Below are 19,136 nucleotides of genomic sequence, written 5' to 3' on the forward strand. Positions count from 1 at the left end.
ATGTCTTACTGTGTAAAAGGCCTTAACGTTTGTTACCTCTAAGGGGGTTAAGGTTAGGCACCTTAAAGTGAACCTAAACTAAATGAAAAAAATGCAGTTTAACTTACCTGGGGCTTCTACCGGCCCCCTGCAGCCACCCTGTGCCTGCACCTGGACAAACCAGTCCTCTGGTCCCCCGCAGCGAGCTAGTTGCATTTCTGGTGACTCAGCCAGTCGATGGCCACTTGGCCGCGCGCGTCCTAAATCATGCTCCCGTCACCGTGATTGATGATGCGCGCGGCCAAATGCCAATAGTTGTATCTGATCGTTGACAATCGGCTCATGCGCAGTACGAGAAACTCATGCGCAGTACGAGAATCTCATACTGCACAGGGCGTGCAATATGAGTTTCTCGTACTGCGCATGCACAGGATGTTTTCCCTGATGGGAGCGTGATCGAGGACAAGCGTGGCCATCGACTGGCTGAGTCACCAGAAACTAAACTAGCTTGCTTCCTTATGGGAGATCCATTCCTTGCTAAAAAGAGCCCCATGTACTGAACTAGCTTAGATGAGTGTTGCACAGTGAAGGCATTCTTGATGGGCTGTTCTGACTGTCTGGAAAGGTCGTATTCACTTTTGGACTCTAGGTGTCGCTGTTGCAACACAGCTATTACTCGCCCATCGACGTTTGTGCCTCTGTGGTCTGCCGGTGTTTCCGCTTCCTGCATTGTGTACGTAGAGAGCGAGTGGATCGGAGAGCCATGGGCAGGGAATCCCGGTGAGTGTGGCGGTGGTGCGGGGCTCCCATTACAGGCGGGGGGCTGGGCGGGATCGCTGCACATGGCGGCCCCGATGTGAGGGATGCGCACCGAATGCTGTGCAGAGAGGACCCCCGGCAGCTGTGCAGGCTGAGGGGCCTCGGCATTCACCTCCCACGACCCAATCTGCCAGATCAGCTCATCTGTGCCGTTGAATGTGACGAGGCTGGGCTGGGGGGAGAAGCAGTCATACGTTCTATATGAAGTTATACGTTCTATATGAAGTTCTCTCTTCTGCACTTTGTTTACAAACATGTTGCTGAGATTAGAATCTCTACATTAGTGTTTCCTGTGAAATAGGCAGGGTAATGACACAAAGTACACTTAATACTTCAATTGAGGGTATGCAATTTTATATATATTAATATATTTGTCATCCCACACTCCCAGTGAGAATTAGCCTAGGCTGTTTAGATATGCACTCTGGGAGACAGGTGTTTCTACTCCCTCCGAAGCACACAACACACATACATTCCACACTTGATAGATCAAAACAGGCGCTAGCAAAATTTAAGATGCACAGTTTAAAAATGGGAGGTAGTGTTGGCCTTACCTCCCTGTTGAAGACGTGAATTGTCTGTATCAGGAAAAAAAAAACTTTATTGTATACTCCACTAACAGGTATTTTGTATGTTACCTGATTCCGCAGGCAAATAACAGGAGTAACTTATACAAGCTCTCAGCAGGCAAAACGCCTCTCCCATGCTTGTACAAGTAATTCCTATTACTTGGGGGGTAATTGGAACTTTTCACATTACATTTTCTTTTTGGGGGGGGGGGGGGGTCCATTGCCATAACACAAGTCATGCTGTGTTGTACTGGCAAACCTGTACGTTTATAGTTACAGTGAAACATAAGTTTCATGTACTTTATGCTTCACTGCATGCATTACACACGATGCGACTTTTCCCCTCCGTCACGTTGGGGCCTTGTTTTTACAGGGTACACAGTGCCCCAGTGTGAAACTGAGAACTCATGGGGCTTGATTCACTAACTGGCGCTAGGTGTTAGCGCCGCAGTAAAAAAGAGTTTTCCGGTGCTAAGCCGGTTAGTGTGCCTTATCTGAACTTAGTGCCCCTTAAGTAGCTTTGTGCACACTAAAAGATGCACAAAGCTACATCGCACACTGCAGATAAGGCACACTAACCTCAGATAAGGTTAGCACTGTAGTTTGTGCCCACTAAGTGATAAGGCACACTAACCGGCTTAGCGCCGGTTAGTGAATCAAGAACTCAGAGGGATTTGTGAATTGAGTGACAATTAGAAGCGCTCCCTGAACTCAGCAGCATTTCTTTGTGTTCTGGACAAATTCTGGGCACCAGCTCATCTGGTTACCTAATAATAAAAAAAATAAAAAAAAATTGCAGGTGATTGCTTTGTTGAGCTGTTGCTTAATGGGTATCTAAAGTGGATAAAAGATGCCAGTTTAAAGCTAAGCACACACTTGAGATAAAAGTCTTTGGAAAATGAAAGATCACAGACCAATTTTACCCCCTTCCATGTAGTATGAGTGCCATACTCTACACAGTCTATTTTATTAAGCTGAACTTGAACATTTTTCAGCACCCTTGAGTGATTTTTATGGGCAGAATCGAGTGTGTTCTCGATTGAAATAGTATCGGACATGTTGAGAATAAACGGTCGAAATGACTACTATCTTATCATGTGTTGGCGGGATCGATGAAGCGGCTGGATTATGTGTACGATATAGAGGCGTTCAGGTGGCCATATCAGAGTGCAGTGTCATCAATAGAGGGCGTAATTAGTTGAGAACATAGTAAAAACAGAACAGAAAACGTACCTGTGTGTAGCAGGCGGACGAAAAAAATTATTGTCGATTTTTGGTTGAGATTCGATTCGTACTATCAATCGCACGGGAAATCGGGTGAAAAAATGTAACGTGTGTTCCCAGCATTAAACAAGGTGTGCATGAGATCTGCAGACATCGTAGACTATGAATGCATTTTGCAGGATCTGATCTTTTGCATGTGTACAGCATCTTTGTGTGCAGCATTTTGCAAAGATTATCTGATGGGGAGTTCAGCTCAATAGAATAGACTGTGTAGGTATGGCTCTCATACTACATGGAAATAGCTAAAATTGGTCTCTGATCTTTCATTTTCCAAATAATTTTATCTCAAGTGTGTACTTAGCTTACCTGGGGCTTCTTCCAGCCCCCCGAAGTCCTCTTGGTCACTTGCTGCCATACTGTGCTGCTCCGTTGAGAAGCTTTGGTGAATGGCAATCTGTGCAGTTGTCAGAAAAGCTGTGATGATTTATATTGTAGCTGCTTTGAAGATTACCTGTCCCTGCTCTGCTGCCTGATGCTTGCGCTGCACATTGCCTGGCAGTTTGAGTGGAAGTATAATGTTCAGTGGTCCTGTTTATGACCTGTTTGTTTAAAACTAAAGTGTGAACTGTTTTTTAGTTTAGTAAACCATATAGCTGTTCTTACTAGTACAAAGGATAGCTATAATGTAGTGGCTGCATAGTGTACTGGTTAAGCCATATATGTCAAACTCCGGCCCGCGGGCCAAATCTGGCCCTCAGAGCTATTCAGTTTGGCCCCCAAGTGCTTTCTCCACTTTGCATTATGTTTGGCCCACTCTAGACCACCAGGGAAGCTATATTGGAGGAGGAAGTCCTACAACATCAGGTAAGCCATATCGGGGAGGTACGGGGAAAGCACTAATCACCAGGAAACTGTATAGAGAAGGGAGGACCATTAGACACCAGCTCACTTTGTATTTGAGTTCAACACCCCTGGGTTAAAGGGAAGGTTCAGGGAGGGTGGGTAAAAAATCAAAATCAATTTCCACTTACCTGGGGCTTCCTCCAGCCCGTGGCAGGCAGGAGGTGCCCTCGCCGCCGCTCCGCAGGCTCCCGGTGGTCTCCGGTGGCGCGCCCGACCTGGCCAGGCCGGCTGCCAGGTCGGGCTCTTCTGCGCTCCAAGTCCTGGTACTTCTGCGTCCCACGCCGGCGCTCTGACGTCATCGGACGTCCTCCGGGCTCTATTGCGCATGCGCAGAACTACTGCGCATGCGCAGTAGAGCCCGGAGGACGTCCGATGACGTCAGAGCGCCGGCGTGGGACGCAGAAGTACCAGGACTTGGAGCGCAGAAGAGCCCGACCTGGCAGCCGGCCTGGCCAGGTCGGGCGCGCCACCGGAGACCACCGGGAGCCTGCGGAGCGGCGGCGAGGGCACCTCCTGCCTGCCACGGGCTGGAGGAAGCCCCAGGTAAGTGGAAATTGATTTTGATTTTTTACCCACCCTCCCTGAACCTTCCCTTTAAGGGCTCTGCCTCTGACACAGCAGACCGTGGTTCAGATCTCTGCTCTTCCTGTTCAGTAAGCCTGCACCTATTCAGCAAGGAGTCCTTGGGCGACGCTCCCTAACACAGCTACTGCCTATAGAGCATGCCCTAGTGGCTGCAGCCACTTTGAGTCCGCCAGGAGAAAAGCGTGATATAATGTTCAGTGTTCTCCCCAGAATTTGTTTCCAGCCGGGTGGCATGAAATAGTAGCCGGGTGAAATGAAAATGTAGCCGGGTGGGGCGAGATGAAAATGCAGGGCAACTCTGCTTACAGCACAGGAGGAGGTGAGGAGCTGAGCCAATGACAGCTGGGTGGTCACCAAATCTAGCCGGGTGGAGCACTGGGGAGAACACTGATGTTATGGTGCTGCGGCTGGATAGTGGTTAAAGGGGAACTTCAGCCTAAACAAACATACCGGTACTGTTATTAAGTTACATTAGTTATGTTAATTAGAATAGATAGGTAATATAATCTTTTACCCACCCTGTTTTAAAAGAACAGGCAAATGTTTGTGATTCATGGGGCTGCCATCTTTTTGGTTAAAAGGAGGTGACAGGGAGCATGAGACACAGTTCCAACTGTCCTGTGTCCTGATAACCCCTCCCAGCTGCACACACTAGGCTTAAAATGTCAAATTCAAAATGTAAAAAAAAATTCCACCAAAACATCAGAAATCCCATCATGCTTTGCACAACATAAGGGGAAAACTGCCCGGGCAGTTTTCTTCTGTGCAGCTAAAAATGAGGCTTGTATAAGAGAAACAAAGTTCTGATGCTGTGAAACTGTTAAAGAAACACCAGGCCTTTTCAGTGCTGCCAAGTCGATTTTTAGTCTGGAGGTTCACTTTAAATCGGATCCGAGATGAAAAACTAACTATAACAAGTAACTTGTCTATATATGTTACCTAAAGTTTAGAGGAATGCCCTATAAACTATAGGAAAGGAACACAATTATGCAATAAGTAAAAGTTCATCTCGGATCCACTTAAGGGCTCTGCCTCTGACACAGGCGACCTGGGTTTGAATCTCGGGTCTTTCTGTTCAGTAAGCCTGCACCTAGGAGTGAAGAGACCTTGGGCAAGACTCCCTAACGCTGCTACTGTCTACTGGGTGCAGCCAGCTGAGTGCACCCTAGTGGCTGCAGCTCTATCGCTTTGAGTCCGCCAGGAGAAAAGCGTTATGTAAATGTTCTTTGTCTTCTGTGTTATGTAGATACCTAATGCCTGGTACACACCATGCAACTTCCTGATCGAAGGGGCGAATTGATAATTTCTGACAGGTCCAATCAAGATTCCAATCAATTTTACGATTACTTCTGCACAAAATTGGTTGGAAAATCAATACAAAACCTGATTAGACTTGTCGGAAAATATTGATTCAACCCATCGATCTGACAGGAAGTTGCACGGTGTATACCAGGCATAAGTCACGTCAAATCTCCTGCATGGTGTTTTGTCAGCTCTTACTACAGAATACTGGCAGATTAGAGTGAGGATGTGTGCTCTGCCTCTCTTCTTGCATTGTTGGCGATATGGCTGCTGAGAAACTCCTAGAAACATTTTAAAGGATACCCGAAGTGACATGATGAGATAGACATGTGTATGTACAGTGCCTAGCACACAAATAACTATGCTGTGTTCCTTTTTTTTTTTCTCTGTCTGAAAGAGTTAAATATGAGGTATGTAAGTGGCTGACTCAGTCCTGACTCAGACAGGAAGTGACTACAGTGTGACCCTCACTGATTAGAAATTCCAACTATAATACAGTTTCCTAGCAGAAAATGGCTTCTGAGAGCATGAAAGAGATAAAAAGTGGAATTTCTGATCAGTGAGGGTCACACTGTAGTCACAGTGTGTGTGAGTCAGGACTGAGTCAGACACTTACATACCTCATATTTAACTCTTTCAGACAGAGAAAGAAAAAAAGGAGCACAGCATAGTTATTTGTGAGCTAGGCACTGTACATACACGTGTCTATCTCATCATGTCGCATGCCACTTCGGGTATTCTTTAAATATATCATATAGGAGACACAAACAGTGATATTTGAGGAGTGAAATGAAGTTCATTGCATTTACAGAAAGTGTGTAATAATTGTTTAAACAAAATTAGGCAGGTACATAAAAGATTCCAAAACCTAATTATTGGAACTCAAATTGGCTTGGTAAGCTCAGTGACCCCTGACCAGGTGTATCCAATTATGAGAGAGTATTTAAGGGGGTCAATTGTAAGTTTCCCTCCTTTTTTTAATTTTCTCTGAAGAGTAGCAACATGGGGGTCTCAAAACAGCCCTCAAATGACCTGAAGACAAAGATTGTTCACCATCATGGTTTAGGGGAAGGATACAGAAAGCTGTCTCAGAGATTTCAGCTGTCTGTTTCCACAGTTAGGAACATATTGAGTAAATGGAAGACCACAGGCTCAGTTCAAGTTAAGGTTCGAAGTGTCAGAGAAATCTTGGATAGAAAGAAGAGATGAATGGTGAGAACAGTCAGTCAACCCACAGACCAGCACCAAAGACCTACAACATCATCTTACTGCAGATGGAGTCACTGTGCATCGTTCAACCATTCGGCGCACTTTGCACAAGGAGATGCTGTATGCGAGAGTGATGCAGAGGAAGCATTTTCTCCGCCCACAGCACAAACAGAGCCGCTTGAGGTATGCTAAAGCACATTTGGACAAGCCAGCTTCATTTTGGAATAAGGTGCTGTGGACTGATGAAACTAAAATTGAGTTATATGGGCATAACAAGGGGCATTATGCATGGAGGAAAAAAACAGCATTCCAAGAAAAACACCTGCTACCTACAGTAAAATATGGTGGTGGTTCCATCATGCTGTGTGGCCAGTGCAAGGACTGCGAATCTTGTCAAAGTTGAGGGACGCATGGATTCCATTCAGTATCAGCAGATTCTGGAGACCAATGTCCAGGAATCGGTGACAAAGCTGAAGCTGCGCCAGGGCTGGATCTTTCACCAAGACGACCACAAACACTGCTCAAAATCCATTATGGGCTCTTTCACACTAGAGCCCTTTTTCGGCGTTTCAACGCAAAGTCGAAACTTTGCGTTAACCAAGGTATAATGAAAGTCCATAGATTTTATTTTACCTTTCACACCCGACGCTGTGTTTCGATGCGTTGCGGTACGATGCACCCGGGAGCATTTTATCATTGAGAATCGGCGGTTTCCCGTCGGGTTAATTATCACCACCACTACTCAGTGTCGCACCGCAGCATCCCGACGACACGCCGCAGCCTATTCAACGCGTGCAGGAAACTGCTCCTGCACGCGTTGTCTAATGTGAAAGAGCCCTTAGGCATTCATGCAGAGGAACAAGTACCATGTTCTGGAATGGCCATTTCGGTCCCCAGACCTGAATATAATTTAAAATCTGTGGCGTGAGTTAGAGAGCGCTGTCCATGCTCGGAAGCCATCAAACCTGAATGAACTAGAGATGTTTTGTAAAGAGGAATGGTCCAAAATACCTTCAACCAGAATCCAGCCTCTCATTGGAACTTACAGGAAGTGTTTAGAGGCTGTAATTATTGCAAAAGGAGGATCTACTAAATATTGATTTCATTTTTTGTGGTGCCCAAATTTATGCACCTGCCTAATTTTGTTTAAACGGTTATTGTGCACTTTCTGTAAATCCAATAAATTTAATTTCACTTCTCAAATATCACTGTGTGTGTCTCCTATATTATATACTAGCTGATGACCCGGCATTGCCTGGGAATGTATTTGGCTGGTGTTGGCTCCGCCCACTTTTTCTAACCCTAACCCACAAACACTCAATGATCAAGTTTGTGAGCTTTGGCGTCAATTTGTATATTCCCATAGAAATTAAACGAATCAGATTGGCTGTTTGTGACTCCGCCCCTCTCCAGTATTTGAACCCCAGGCACCCAATAACTAACTGTAGCAGGTTTGAGGCATCGTCTATTAACACTGTAAAAATGGCAGCAATTTAAATATTCCCCTTGAAAATCAACAGGTGAATTTTGATCATTATAGGCTCCACCCACTTCCCTGAATATTAATCCCAGTCACCCAGTGACCATCTGGGCAGAGAACCCTGCCATTAACAGTGTAAGAAAGTGTGACCATCCAGCCCTGCAATCCCGTCCAATCTGCTCTCCGTTAGCATACGCAGGATGTACGGGTGCAGGCAGACAACGAAGACCGGTTGCTGGATCGTCAGAGGGAGAAGGTTAATGTGACAGAGCGTGCCAATCCCGTCTAATCTGCTCCCCGTTAGCATACGCAGGATGTACGGGTGCAGACAGACAACAAAGACCGGTTGCTGGATCGTCAGAGGGAGAAGGTTAATGTGACAGAGCGTGCCAATCCCGTCTAATCTGCTCCCGTTAGCATACACAGGAAGTACAGTGAACAGACTGACAATGAAGATTGATCGCGCAGCTGCTGACAATATGTAATGGGACAACCCCTCACCAATCCCATATTACTAGGCCTCTGTTGCCATGCAGGTCTTATGCACTAGAGACTGCTGGAGGCAAATTCACTGTGTGCGTAGTAAATGGTTAACATTGGTTGGAGGTGCCCATACATGTACATTCCCAATTGTATATACAATCGGTAAACTAAAAATATCGATTTTGCGCTGGAAATCGGGTAAATTCACTGTCACCACTGTCTGGTTTTGGATGGATGGAGCAGACAGTCTCCAACTAGGGGGAAGAGACTCAAACCCTATCATAATACGGTAGCCAGCCCAATCGCGTTCGACATGCTCCAGTTACCGTTCGGGGAATAGTCACTTCCGAAGGCTTAAAGACTGTGAGCAATGTGACGTTTAAAGAAGGGTTACTGGGTCCATATATGATGCAATCTCTAATTGTATGTCCAATCGAGAAACTAAATTTATCGATTTTTGCACAGGAAATCTGGTACTAGCTAATCCTAGAAGGAAGAAACGGTTACTTACAACCTAGCTAGCAAATTAACAATTTATAAGCAAATAATAAAGCAATACAGTAGTATGACTGACTCTTCAGAGGGCAGATTCGTTATAGCAACAATCAGATGACCAGAACAGACGCAAGACTGAACGTTAAAATCGTTAGTTTTATTCTAAAACTACATACACACAGCTTAATTTAGTCCACAGATAGATATACCTGTCCGGCAGAACAGATTGGTTTGATAGAAAGAGAATAGAGATGAAAAGAAACAGAATGTCTTAATATACAGTTCAAATACCGTTATTGGTAGTCCATGCGGCAATCGCAAGTCTTTGACGGAAAGTCCAAGATGGCGGTTGCCATGCGGCCAGAGGCCTTTGTGAGAAATAAGATGGAAGTTTTGGCCAGTGTCCAGCTGGCTGCCAGGATGTTGTTAGGCAAAGATTTCAGATGATGGACCCTGGACAAACTGGGCCCCGTTAAATTATACCCCTCACTTGAGCAAGGAGGAGTTAGCGGCACGGATCACACACCTCTTTGGAACATGAGAGTTGCCCCCCTTCTCATGGACACAGGAATATACCTGAATCATGATGGGTGTGCTAATCTTCAAAACCATACAGGTTATGTTAAATCTAATAACATTTTCAGATTTATCAGAATTTATCGATAACAATGATATCAAACTTGATTGGTTTTGAGTGAATTGTGGCCCCAAAATGCATATCTCTGCTTTGGCAGGGCTTACCGTGAATTCGGAAACATCCAATCATGTGGTTTATTCCGAATTTCATAATAAGCGAGTTCTAACGGCTAACGCCCATTTGGAAAGTCATATTTATAACAAAAGATGGATTTCATATTTGTGAGTTCACAGATGGGTTTCCTAACTGGTCAGTGAGAAAGCTAGCTGTTGTCTCTAAGTGGCTTCTGCAAGATGTTAGCAGGACCTCTTGTGGCTAGCTCTTTTCATGTCGGAACTCTGAGGTAGTACCTTTTTGGCTGTTCTGGGTGAAGGTGTCAAAAATACAGACACCATTCTCCCAGAAGCTTGGGTTTTACAATTTGTCAAGCACATATCTGACTTCATCTGATAGATGAGCCATAAACTTCTCGGGGTCCCATGTGCTGGCAGAGGGCTTTTCACACGTGGAGGCTAATTACCTTACCATGAAAAGATTCCTCCAGCCCTTTGGAGAAGGAGAAATACAGTTTATTTGAACTGTCATTTTGGTATTTGCGATGAAATGTGCATTTATCGCTCACATGACGCATAAGCGGTTTTCTCGGGAACCGCAGAGCGTAACAGAAGGCCTGCAGTTTATTTTTTTTCCCAGTGAAAATTATATTTGGTTCTGCCCACTTTTTGTAACCTGGACAATGGCCAAGTTTGTGAGCTTTCAGGTCCTTGGCATCAATAAAAACAAATCTGGCTATTTGTGGCTCCGCCCCTTTTTTGAATTTGAACTCCAGTGACCCAATGACCAACTGTACCAGGTTTGAGGCTTGTGCCATTAACAGTGCAAGAATGGCAGCAATTTTCTTTTCTTTTTTTTTTTTTTTTTCTTTTTTTTTCAGGCTCAGTCTTGCCGCCGGGCTATTTCCTGATTAATTTAAGGCATTCGCCTTAGATTCAGGTGTCACTTGCATCATTGCCTGAGAAAAGACAGATTTTTCAACTTAATTTATTCTTCAATTTATATAATAACTTTAATAAATCTATTCAATTTTTACGCCCCCCACCTCCTACAAAACCTTTCATAACCCACTTAACAAAAGAGTCAAAACCTTCCATACCACAAACATGCCATACCAGACATACCATACCAAACATACCATAACAGGCTATGCCGAGAATCTACACCACCGCCAAATATACTTTACACTTAACCTTACCATTATTTTAAATATTTTCCAAAGGGAGAGCATTCCGCATATTACCCCATATTTCTCTAAAAAAGCCCTCAGCAGTTGATAGGGCCATCGTGGAGACATTGGTGACTCCATCATATACGGATTCCATTTCTCTAAACCAGTCACCAATATGGGGATTCCCCCCACCCTTCCAGTGTTTTACAATTATTTTTTTCAAATAGATAGAGCCAATCTCCTTTAGGAAGTTGCTTTCCCTATTTTCTTTCGAATCTGTTATACTAAATATTACATTGATTATGGAAATATTAAAACAACTATCTGCCACCCTTTTGCCAAATTTAGTAAATTGTTCCCACAAGGTACAGATCGATGGACAAAGCCACCACATATGCAGCTCCGCTCCCCCTAACTGCCCGCATCTCCAACATGGGACATCCGACAGTGGTCCGAACTTTCCCGCTCGTTTAGGTGTCAAATACCATCTTGTTATTATTCTGTATTGCATCCATTGGACATCCGGATCAGGGATATTCCACACTGCCGACCATATTTTAGGCCATTGTTCAGACAAGGACGTTTTCATAATATGCTCCCATTTTTTACAGTATGAGGGAAGTTCACATTGATCATTAGATTGTAAATAATTATACAATGAGGACAATATTTTAGGGGGTCTCTTATTCAGAAACAAAAGTTTTTCAAAGTCATTTAAGTCCCTCTTAAAGGGTCCACTTTTATTTATATAATTCCGTAATTGAATAAGGCCCCAGGTTACGTTTCTTTCTACTGTTGTTCCCAGGATCCCCTTTATCCCTGCTTCCCTGTTACCAAAAACATGGATTAAGCGGGTGTCCAAGTTCAGGCCATTCCCGGCGAACCAAGAGGCCGAAGACGCGGGCGGGAAGTCTGGGATATTTCTTAAAGATGTCAAAAGAGACAGGCCATCTTTTAATTGCCAACTTTTCATGAGCCCCACTAAGACGCCTAAGGTTGGTTTTATCAGGGGGTGGGTTGACGCCACCCATAACCCCCGCACATGTACCCATTGCCAAGAGAATAATATCTCAAGATTTAATTCCTCTTTCTCTATGTTTACCCAAGCTTTTTCCCCTGAAGATGTAGAATGCTCTCCCTTCCAATCTATTATCCTTACCAAATGTATACTTTTATAATAGACCAATATGTCAGGTGCTGCCAACCCGCCCTCAGACTTACTTCTACTAATTGTCCTATAATTTATTCTACGTGGGATCCTTGCCCAAATAAACTCTTGGAATAATCTATTCCATTCCTTAAACCATGTGCTGGGCAGGGCAATCGGTACACACTGCATACAAAATAAAATTTTTGGCAGAATAAACATTTTCAGAATTGCAATACGCCCCAGGGGGTTAAAATAAGGTCTATCCCATCCCTTAAGCTTCTTTTTACTTTCTATTATTAATTTTTTATAGTTTAAGTCAAATAAGTTGTTAATTTCACCACTCAAATTAATCCCCAAGTACTTTATTACCTTCTTCCAAGAGTAGCAGTTATAGTCTTGTATTCCCATTCTAGTGCTACGGGTGCAACCCAGATCAAGAATCAAACATTTTTCTCTATTTATCTTAAAGTTTGAGCTACTTCCATAACTATTAAATAAATCCTCACACCTCTTTAGAGATATTACTGGGTCTCTGAGCACCAGCAGGAGATCATCCGCATATGCCAGTGTTTTAATTTCAACATCACCCACTATCATACCACTGATGGTTGAATCGTCTTGGATAGCTCGAATCAGCGGTTCAAGGCACAGATTAAAAAGTCCAGGCGACAAGGGGCAGCCCTGGCGCACTCCATTAGATAATTTAAATGGATTAGAAATAGAGGAATTGACTATTAATTGAGCACTCAAATTACTATATAGCAATCTAATTCTTTCAATAAAAGCTGAACCGAAGCCAAATTTCCTTAAACAATTGAATATGAAGGAGTGGGAAATCCGGTCAAAAGCTTTTTCTGCATCAACGGCTACCATAATTGACTCCTTTCTTCCTTTCCTGCTATCATGAATTACATTGATAGCGGTATATATATTTTCATGAATATGTCTCTTTTTCCTGAATCCGATCTGTTGGATTCCCAGCAATTCCTCTACTGCCTCCTCCAGCCTTGCTGCAAGAATGCCTGAATATAGTTTAACATCCGTATTTATCAATGAGATAGGTCTAAAACTCCCCGGGTGCTGCAAATTCTTTCCCTCTTTTGGGATAAGGCAAATAAGAGCCCTATTAGTAATGTCAGAAAATGCAGCACCACTTGCATTATCATTAACCATTCTACAAAAAAGGGGGGCCAATTCCTTCACAAAGCAGCCATAAAATTCTGGTCCATAACCATCTGCGCCCGGACTTTTTCCCCTCTTGGCCCTATCAACCGCTGCCACAAACTCAACCTCTCTAACTTTTCCATCTAATAGTTGTTTCAAATCATGTTTAATTGTGGGGAGCTCAACCAGATCCAAAAAAGGACTAGAGATCTCTGTTTCCAGAGGTTTTATATTATAAATTTCCGTATAATAGCCCACAAAAGCATTACTGATTCTCTCCTGCTCGTGCACCAAATTTCCCTCTCCGTCAATAATTTTCTCAATGAATCTATCCTCTGACTCTTTTTTCTTTAATAACTCTGCCAGTACTTTACTGGAACTATTTTTCCCTCTACGAAACGAGTCACAGGCACCATAGTATTCTTTTTTGCACACGGAGTTTAGGATTTGGTTTAGCTCATTTCTAGTTGCCATCATCTGTTGGGATACTTCTGGATCTGATCCTGATTTTTTATGTATTTTTTCCAGGTCTGCTAGTTCACTTAACAAATTTTTAATTCTTTCTTTTTGATTCTTCACCCTCTTAGCATTAATACCAATAAAAATTCCCCTAATTACACATTTTAAGGCGTCCCATATTATTTCCGGTGCATGTTCCCCAGTATCATTATATTTTAAGAATTCCAAGATACTAGATCTAATTTTTTCTCTATTTTCTTCTTCCTCCAATAATTTAGGGTCCATTCTCCACCTAGATCTAGAAATATTTTTATTTGATATGTTTATTATTAATTCTACGGGCGCATGGTCAGAGTATGTAAAACTTCCTATACTGATATTAACTACATCAGATATAAGGACATGGGGAATAAACCAATAATCAATTCTAGAGTAACTTTTATGGGGTGGCGAAAAGAAAGTATAATCTCTACCGGAGGGATTTTTAATTCTCCATATATCTATGAGTTTATTAGAGTGTAGCATGTCTTTTAATTTATGGAGATTTTTGACCGACAACTTATTACTACCTTTAGAAGAATCAACCTCAGGTTCTAGGGCTAGATTTAAATCACCTCCCATTAAAATCAATCCTTTAGCCATTTTATTTACTTTCTTTAAAAATCTACAAAGGTAGTCCACCTGACTCGTGTTAGGCGCATAGACATTTACAATAGTTAGAGTAACACCATTTACCCTGCCCAGCACAATCAGGCCCCTCGCTTCACTATCTCTATATACGTTATCGACAGTAAAATCAAGGTTAGACCTAATGAGAATGGCAACACCACAAGTTTTTTTATTCTTATTATCATTAGTGATCCATAACTTATACCGTTTATCAAAAAAAAGAGGCTTTTTATCAGCCTTAAAGTGGGTTTCTTGCAGAAGAGCAATATCGACTTTTTTTCTAATTAATTCATCTATTATTCTACCCCTTTTTGGGCCTGAATTTGCCCCCTTGACATTTATGGTAATCAGTTTTAATGTACTCATTTCTTTTCCTTTAACCTCCCCCTCCTCCCCACACCCCCTCCCCCCTCCCCTCCTCCCTCCATGCAGCGAAGCCTGTTAACATACACCCATCCAACATACTATTCATACCAATTAAGTCCAGTTTGGACGCCCAGAGAATCAAGTACTTTGTCTCTGGGTACTTCCAACTTCCAACCATGATCTAACCGATAGTTGACCAAGGTGGACCTGTTTGTCCCAATTCCCCCCCCCCCCCCCACCCCTCCCAATCCACAAGAGCATTATGTATTACGCATTACTCCTCCCATTCAGGTATCTCTATAATGGGCAAGCCCAGATATGCCAAAAAGGGTTGCACTGGGTCACCGTCTCTAAGCACCGAAGACTTTGAGCCAATTGTGGCTCTTAAGGAAAGAGGAAAGCCCCATCTATATACACCTTCAGCTTTTTTAATATTTACAAGTAATGGTTTTAAAAGCCTTCTCCTTTCAATTGAAACAATTCTATTTTAGATTCCTTATAAAGTATTGTATTTTGCAGTCTTGATTTTGTCAAGATTTCCTCCTTAGTCTTATGATAGTGGAGAGAATGGCAGCAATTTTAATATTACCCTTGAAAATCAACAGGTGAATATTGATTGGATTTTCTAGGCTCCACCCACTTATTAATCCCAGTCACCCAGTAAACCAACTGTGCAAAGTTTGAGAACCCTGCCATTAACAGTGAAGAAGGGCTGCAGTTTACATTTTCCCAGGAAAATCTGTTTTTGACTCCACCCAGAGTTTGTAATCTTGACACACAGTCACTCAATAACCAAGTTAGTGAGCTTTCGGGTTCCTGGCATCAAAATTGTGTGAATGGAAGCAGTTTATCCAGCAAAGAAATCTGATTGGCTGTTTGTGGCTCCGCCCCTTTAGTGAATTTGAACCCCAGTCACTTAGTGACTGAATGTAGCAGGTTTGAGGCCTCTGCCATTAACAGTGTAAGAATGGCAGCAGTTTCAATATTCCCCTTGAAAATCAATAGGTGCATTTTGACTGGCTGTTGTAGGCTCCACCTACTTTTCTGAATATTAATCCCATTTACCCAGTGACCAACTGTGTCAAGTTTGAGAACCCTGCCATTAACTACAGTATGTAAGAATGACTGCAGTTTATATTTTCCCATGTAAAAACTGTTTCTAACCTTGACATACAGTCACTCAAAGACCAAGTTTATGAGCTTTGGGGTCCTTGGCATTAATAAGTTGCATTTTTCCATTAAAATTAAACAAATCTGATTGGCTGTTTGTAGCCTGCTCCCTTTTCAGAATTTAAACCCCAGTCTACCAATGACTGTACCAGATTTGAGGCATTTGCTATTAAGAGTGTAAGAATGGTAGCAATGTAAATATTACCCTTGAAAATAAACAGGTGAATTTTGATTGGCTGTTGTAGGCTCCACCCACTTTCCTGAATATTTATCCCAGTCATCCAGTGACCAACTGTGCCAAGTTTGAGAAACCTGCCAATAACGCAATGGCTGAAATCAATCTAACAAATTTCATTGGCTGTTTGTGGTTCCACCTCCTTTAGTGAATTTAGACCCCAGTCACCCATTGACTGACTGTATCAGGTTTGAGGCCTCTGCCATTAACAGTGTAAGAATGGTAGCAATGTAAAAATTCCCCTTGAAAAAAATCAATAGGTGAATTTTGATTGGCTGTTTTAGGCTCCACCCACTTTCTAAATATTAATCATAGTCACTCAGTGGCCAACTGTGTCAAGTTTGGGAACCCTGCCATTAACAGTGTAAGAATGGTTGCAGTTTATATTTTCCCATGTAAAAAATTTAGTTGTTGGCGCTGCCCACTTTTTCTAACCTTGACGTTTAGTCACTTAATTACCAAGTTTATGAGCTTTGGGGTCCTTGGTATCTATAATTTGTTTATTCCCATTGAAATTAAACAAATCTGGCTGTTTGTGGCTCCGCCCCTTTCTGAATTAGAACACAATTCACCCACTGATCAACTGTACCAGGTTTGAGACATCTGCTATTAACAGTGTAAGAATGGCAGCAATTTAAATATTCCTCTTGAAAATTAAAAGGGGAATTTTGATTGGCTGTTGTAGACTCAACCCATTTTCCTGAATATTAATCCCAGTCACCCAGTGACCAACTGTGCAAAGTTTGAGGACTCTGCCAGTAACCGTGTAAGAATGGCTGCAGTTCATATTTTCCAGTGAAATTTGGTTTTGGCTTCACCCACTTTTTGTAACCTTGACACACCGTCACACAATGACCAAGTTTGTGAGCTTTCAGGTTCCTGGCATTAAAAATGTGTGAATGGAAGCAGTTTATCCAGCAAGGAAATTTGATAGGCTGTTTGTGTCCCCACCTTTTTAGTGAATTTGGACCCCAGTCAACCAATGACCAACTGTAGCAAGTCTGAAGCCTCTGCCATAAACAGTGTAAGAATGGCAGCAGTTTCAATATCCCTCTTGAAAATCAATAGGTGAATTTTGATTGGCTGTTGTAGGCTCCACCCTCTTTCCTGAATCTTGATCTCATTCACCCAGTGGCCAAGAGTGGCAAGTTTGAGAACCCTGCGATTAACAGTCTAAGAATGGCTGCAGTTTACATTTTCCCATTAAAAATGAATGGCTGAAATTTGATTGGCTGTTTTATGCTCCGTGTACTTTTCCCAGATTTGTAACCTCAGTCACCAAGTGGCCAACTGTGCCAAGTGTGGGGACTCTGGCTTGATGACTGTGAGAATGGCAGCCTTTTACATTTTTTCCATTGACGTGAATGGGTGAAATCTGATTTGCTGCTTGTAGCTCCGCCCAGGTGTGCAGGGGGGGGGGGGGGGGTAGCTCAAACCCCCCGGAACATATCATCCCAGGTAGTAAGGATATACAGTGGGTTGCAAAAGTATTCGGCCCCCTTGAAGTTTTCCACATTTTGTCATATTACTGCCACAAACATGAATCAATTTTATTGGAATTCCACATGAAAGACTAACACAAAGTGGTGTACACATGAGAAGTGGAAAAAAAATCATACATGATTCCAAACATTTTTTACAAATAAATAACTGCAAAGTGGTGTGTGCATAATTATTCGGCCCCCTTTGATCTGAGTGCAGTCAGTTGCCTATAGACATTGCCTGATGAGTGCTAATGACTAAATAGAGTGCACCTGTGTGTAATCTAATGTCAGTACAAATACAGCTGCTCTGTGACGGTCTCAGACGTTGTCTAAGAGAAAATTGGGAGCAACAACACCGTGAAGTCCAAAGAACACACAAGACAGGTCAGGGATCAAGTTATTGAGAAATTTAAAGCAGGCTTAGGCTACAAAAAGATTTCCAAAGCCTTGAACATCCCACAGAGCACTGTTCAAGCGATCATTCAGAAATGGAAGGAGTATGGCACAACTGTAAACCTACCAAGACAAGGCCTTCCACCTAAACTCACAGGCCGAACAAGGCGAGCGCTGATCAGAAATGCAGTCAAGAGGCCCATGGTGACTCTGGACGAGCTGCAGAGATCTACAGCTCAGGTGGGCGACTCTGTCCATAGGACAACTATTAGTCATGCACTGTACAAAGTTGGCCTTTATGGAAGAGTGGCAAGAAGAAAGCCATTGTTAACAGAAAGCATAAGAAGTCCCGTTTGCAGTTTGCCACAAGCCATGTGGGGGACACAGCAACCATGTGGAAGAAGGTACTCTGGTCAGATGAGACCAAAATGGAACTTTTTGACCAAAATGCAAAACGCTATGTGTGGTGGAAAACTAACACTGCACATCACTCTGAACACACCATCCCCACTGTCAAATATGGTGGTGACAGCATCATGCTCGGGGGGTGCATCTCTTCAGCAGGGACAGGGAAGCTGATGGGGGAGTTGATGGGAAGATGGATGGAGCCAAATACAGGGCAATCTTGGAAGAACACCTCTTGGAGTCTGCAAAAGACTTGAGACTGGGGGGGAGGTTCAACTTCCAGCAGGACAATGGCCCTAAACATAAAGCCAGGGCAACAATGGAATGGTTTAAAACAAAACCTATCTATGTGTTAGAATGGCCCAGTCAAAGTCCAGATCTAAATCCAATTGAGAATCTGTGGCAAGATCTGAAAACTGCTGTTCACAAACGCTGTCCATCTAATCTGACAGAGCTGGAGCTGTTTTGCAAAGAAGAATGGGCAAGGATTTCAGTCTCTAGATGTGCAAAGCTGGTAGAGACATACCCTAAAAGACTGGCAGCTGTAATTGCAGCAAAAGGTGGTTCTACAAAGTATTGACTCAGGGGGCTGAATAATTATGCACACTACACTTTGCAGTTATTTATTTGCAAAAAATGTTTGGAATAATGCATGATTTTCGATCCACTTCTCACATGTACACCACTTTTGTATTGGTCTTTCACGTGTAATTCCAATAAAATTGATGCAT

General features: G+C 42.9%; 1 protein-coding gene across 1 annotated transcript in view; it reads left to right on the top strand.

Moving 5' to 3' along the window:
* Positions 1 to 683: 683 nt before the first annotated feature.
* The window catches only part of DDX46 (DEAD-box helicase 46), a 99,309-nt gene continuing 80,856 nt past the window's right edge, over positions 684 to 19,136 (top strand). The window contains exon 1 of the mRNA XM_068277931.1: positions 684 to 759. Coding sequence (XP_068134032.1) covers positions 743 to 759 — 17 coding nt within the window. The 5' untranslated portion in view covers positions 684 to 742. The remainder of the gene's footprint in view (positions 760 to 19,136) is intronic.

Source organism: Hyperolius riggenbachi, chromosome 3 (assembly GCF_040937935.1).
Source record: "Hyperolius riggenbachi isolate aHypRig1 chromosome 3, aHypRig1.pri, whole genome shotgun sequence".
Taxonomy (NCBI): Eukaryota; Metazoa; Chordata; class Amphibia; order Anura; family Hyperoliidae; genus Hyperolius; species Hyperolius riggenbachi.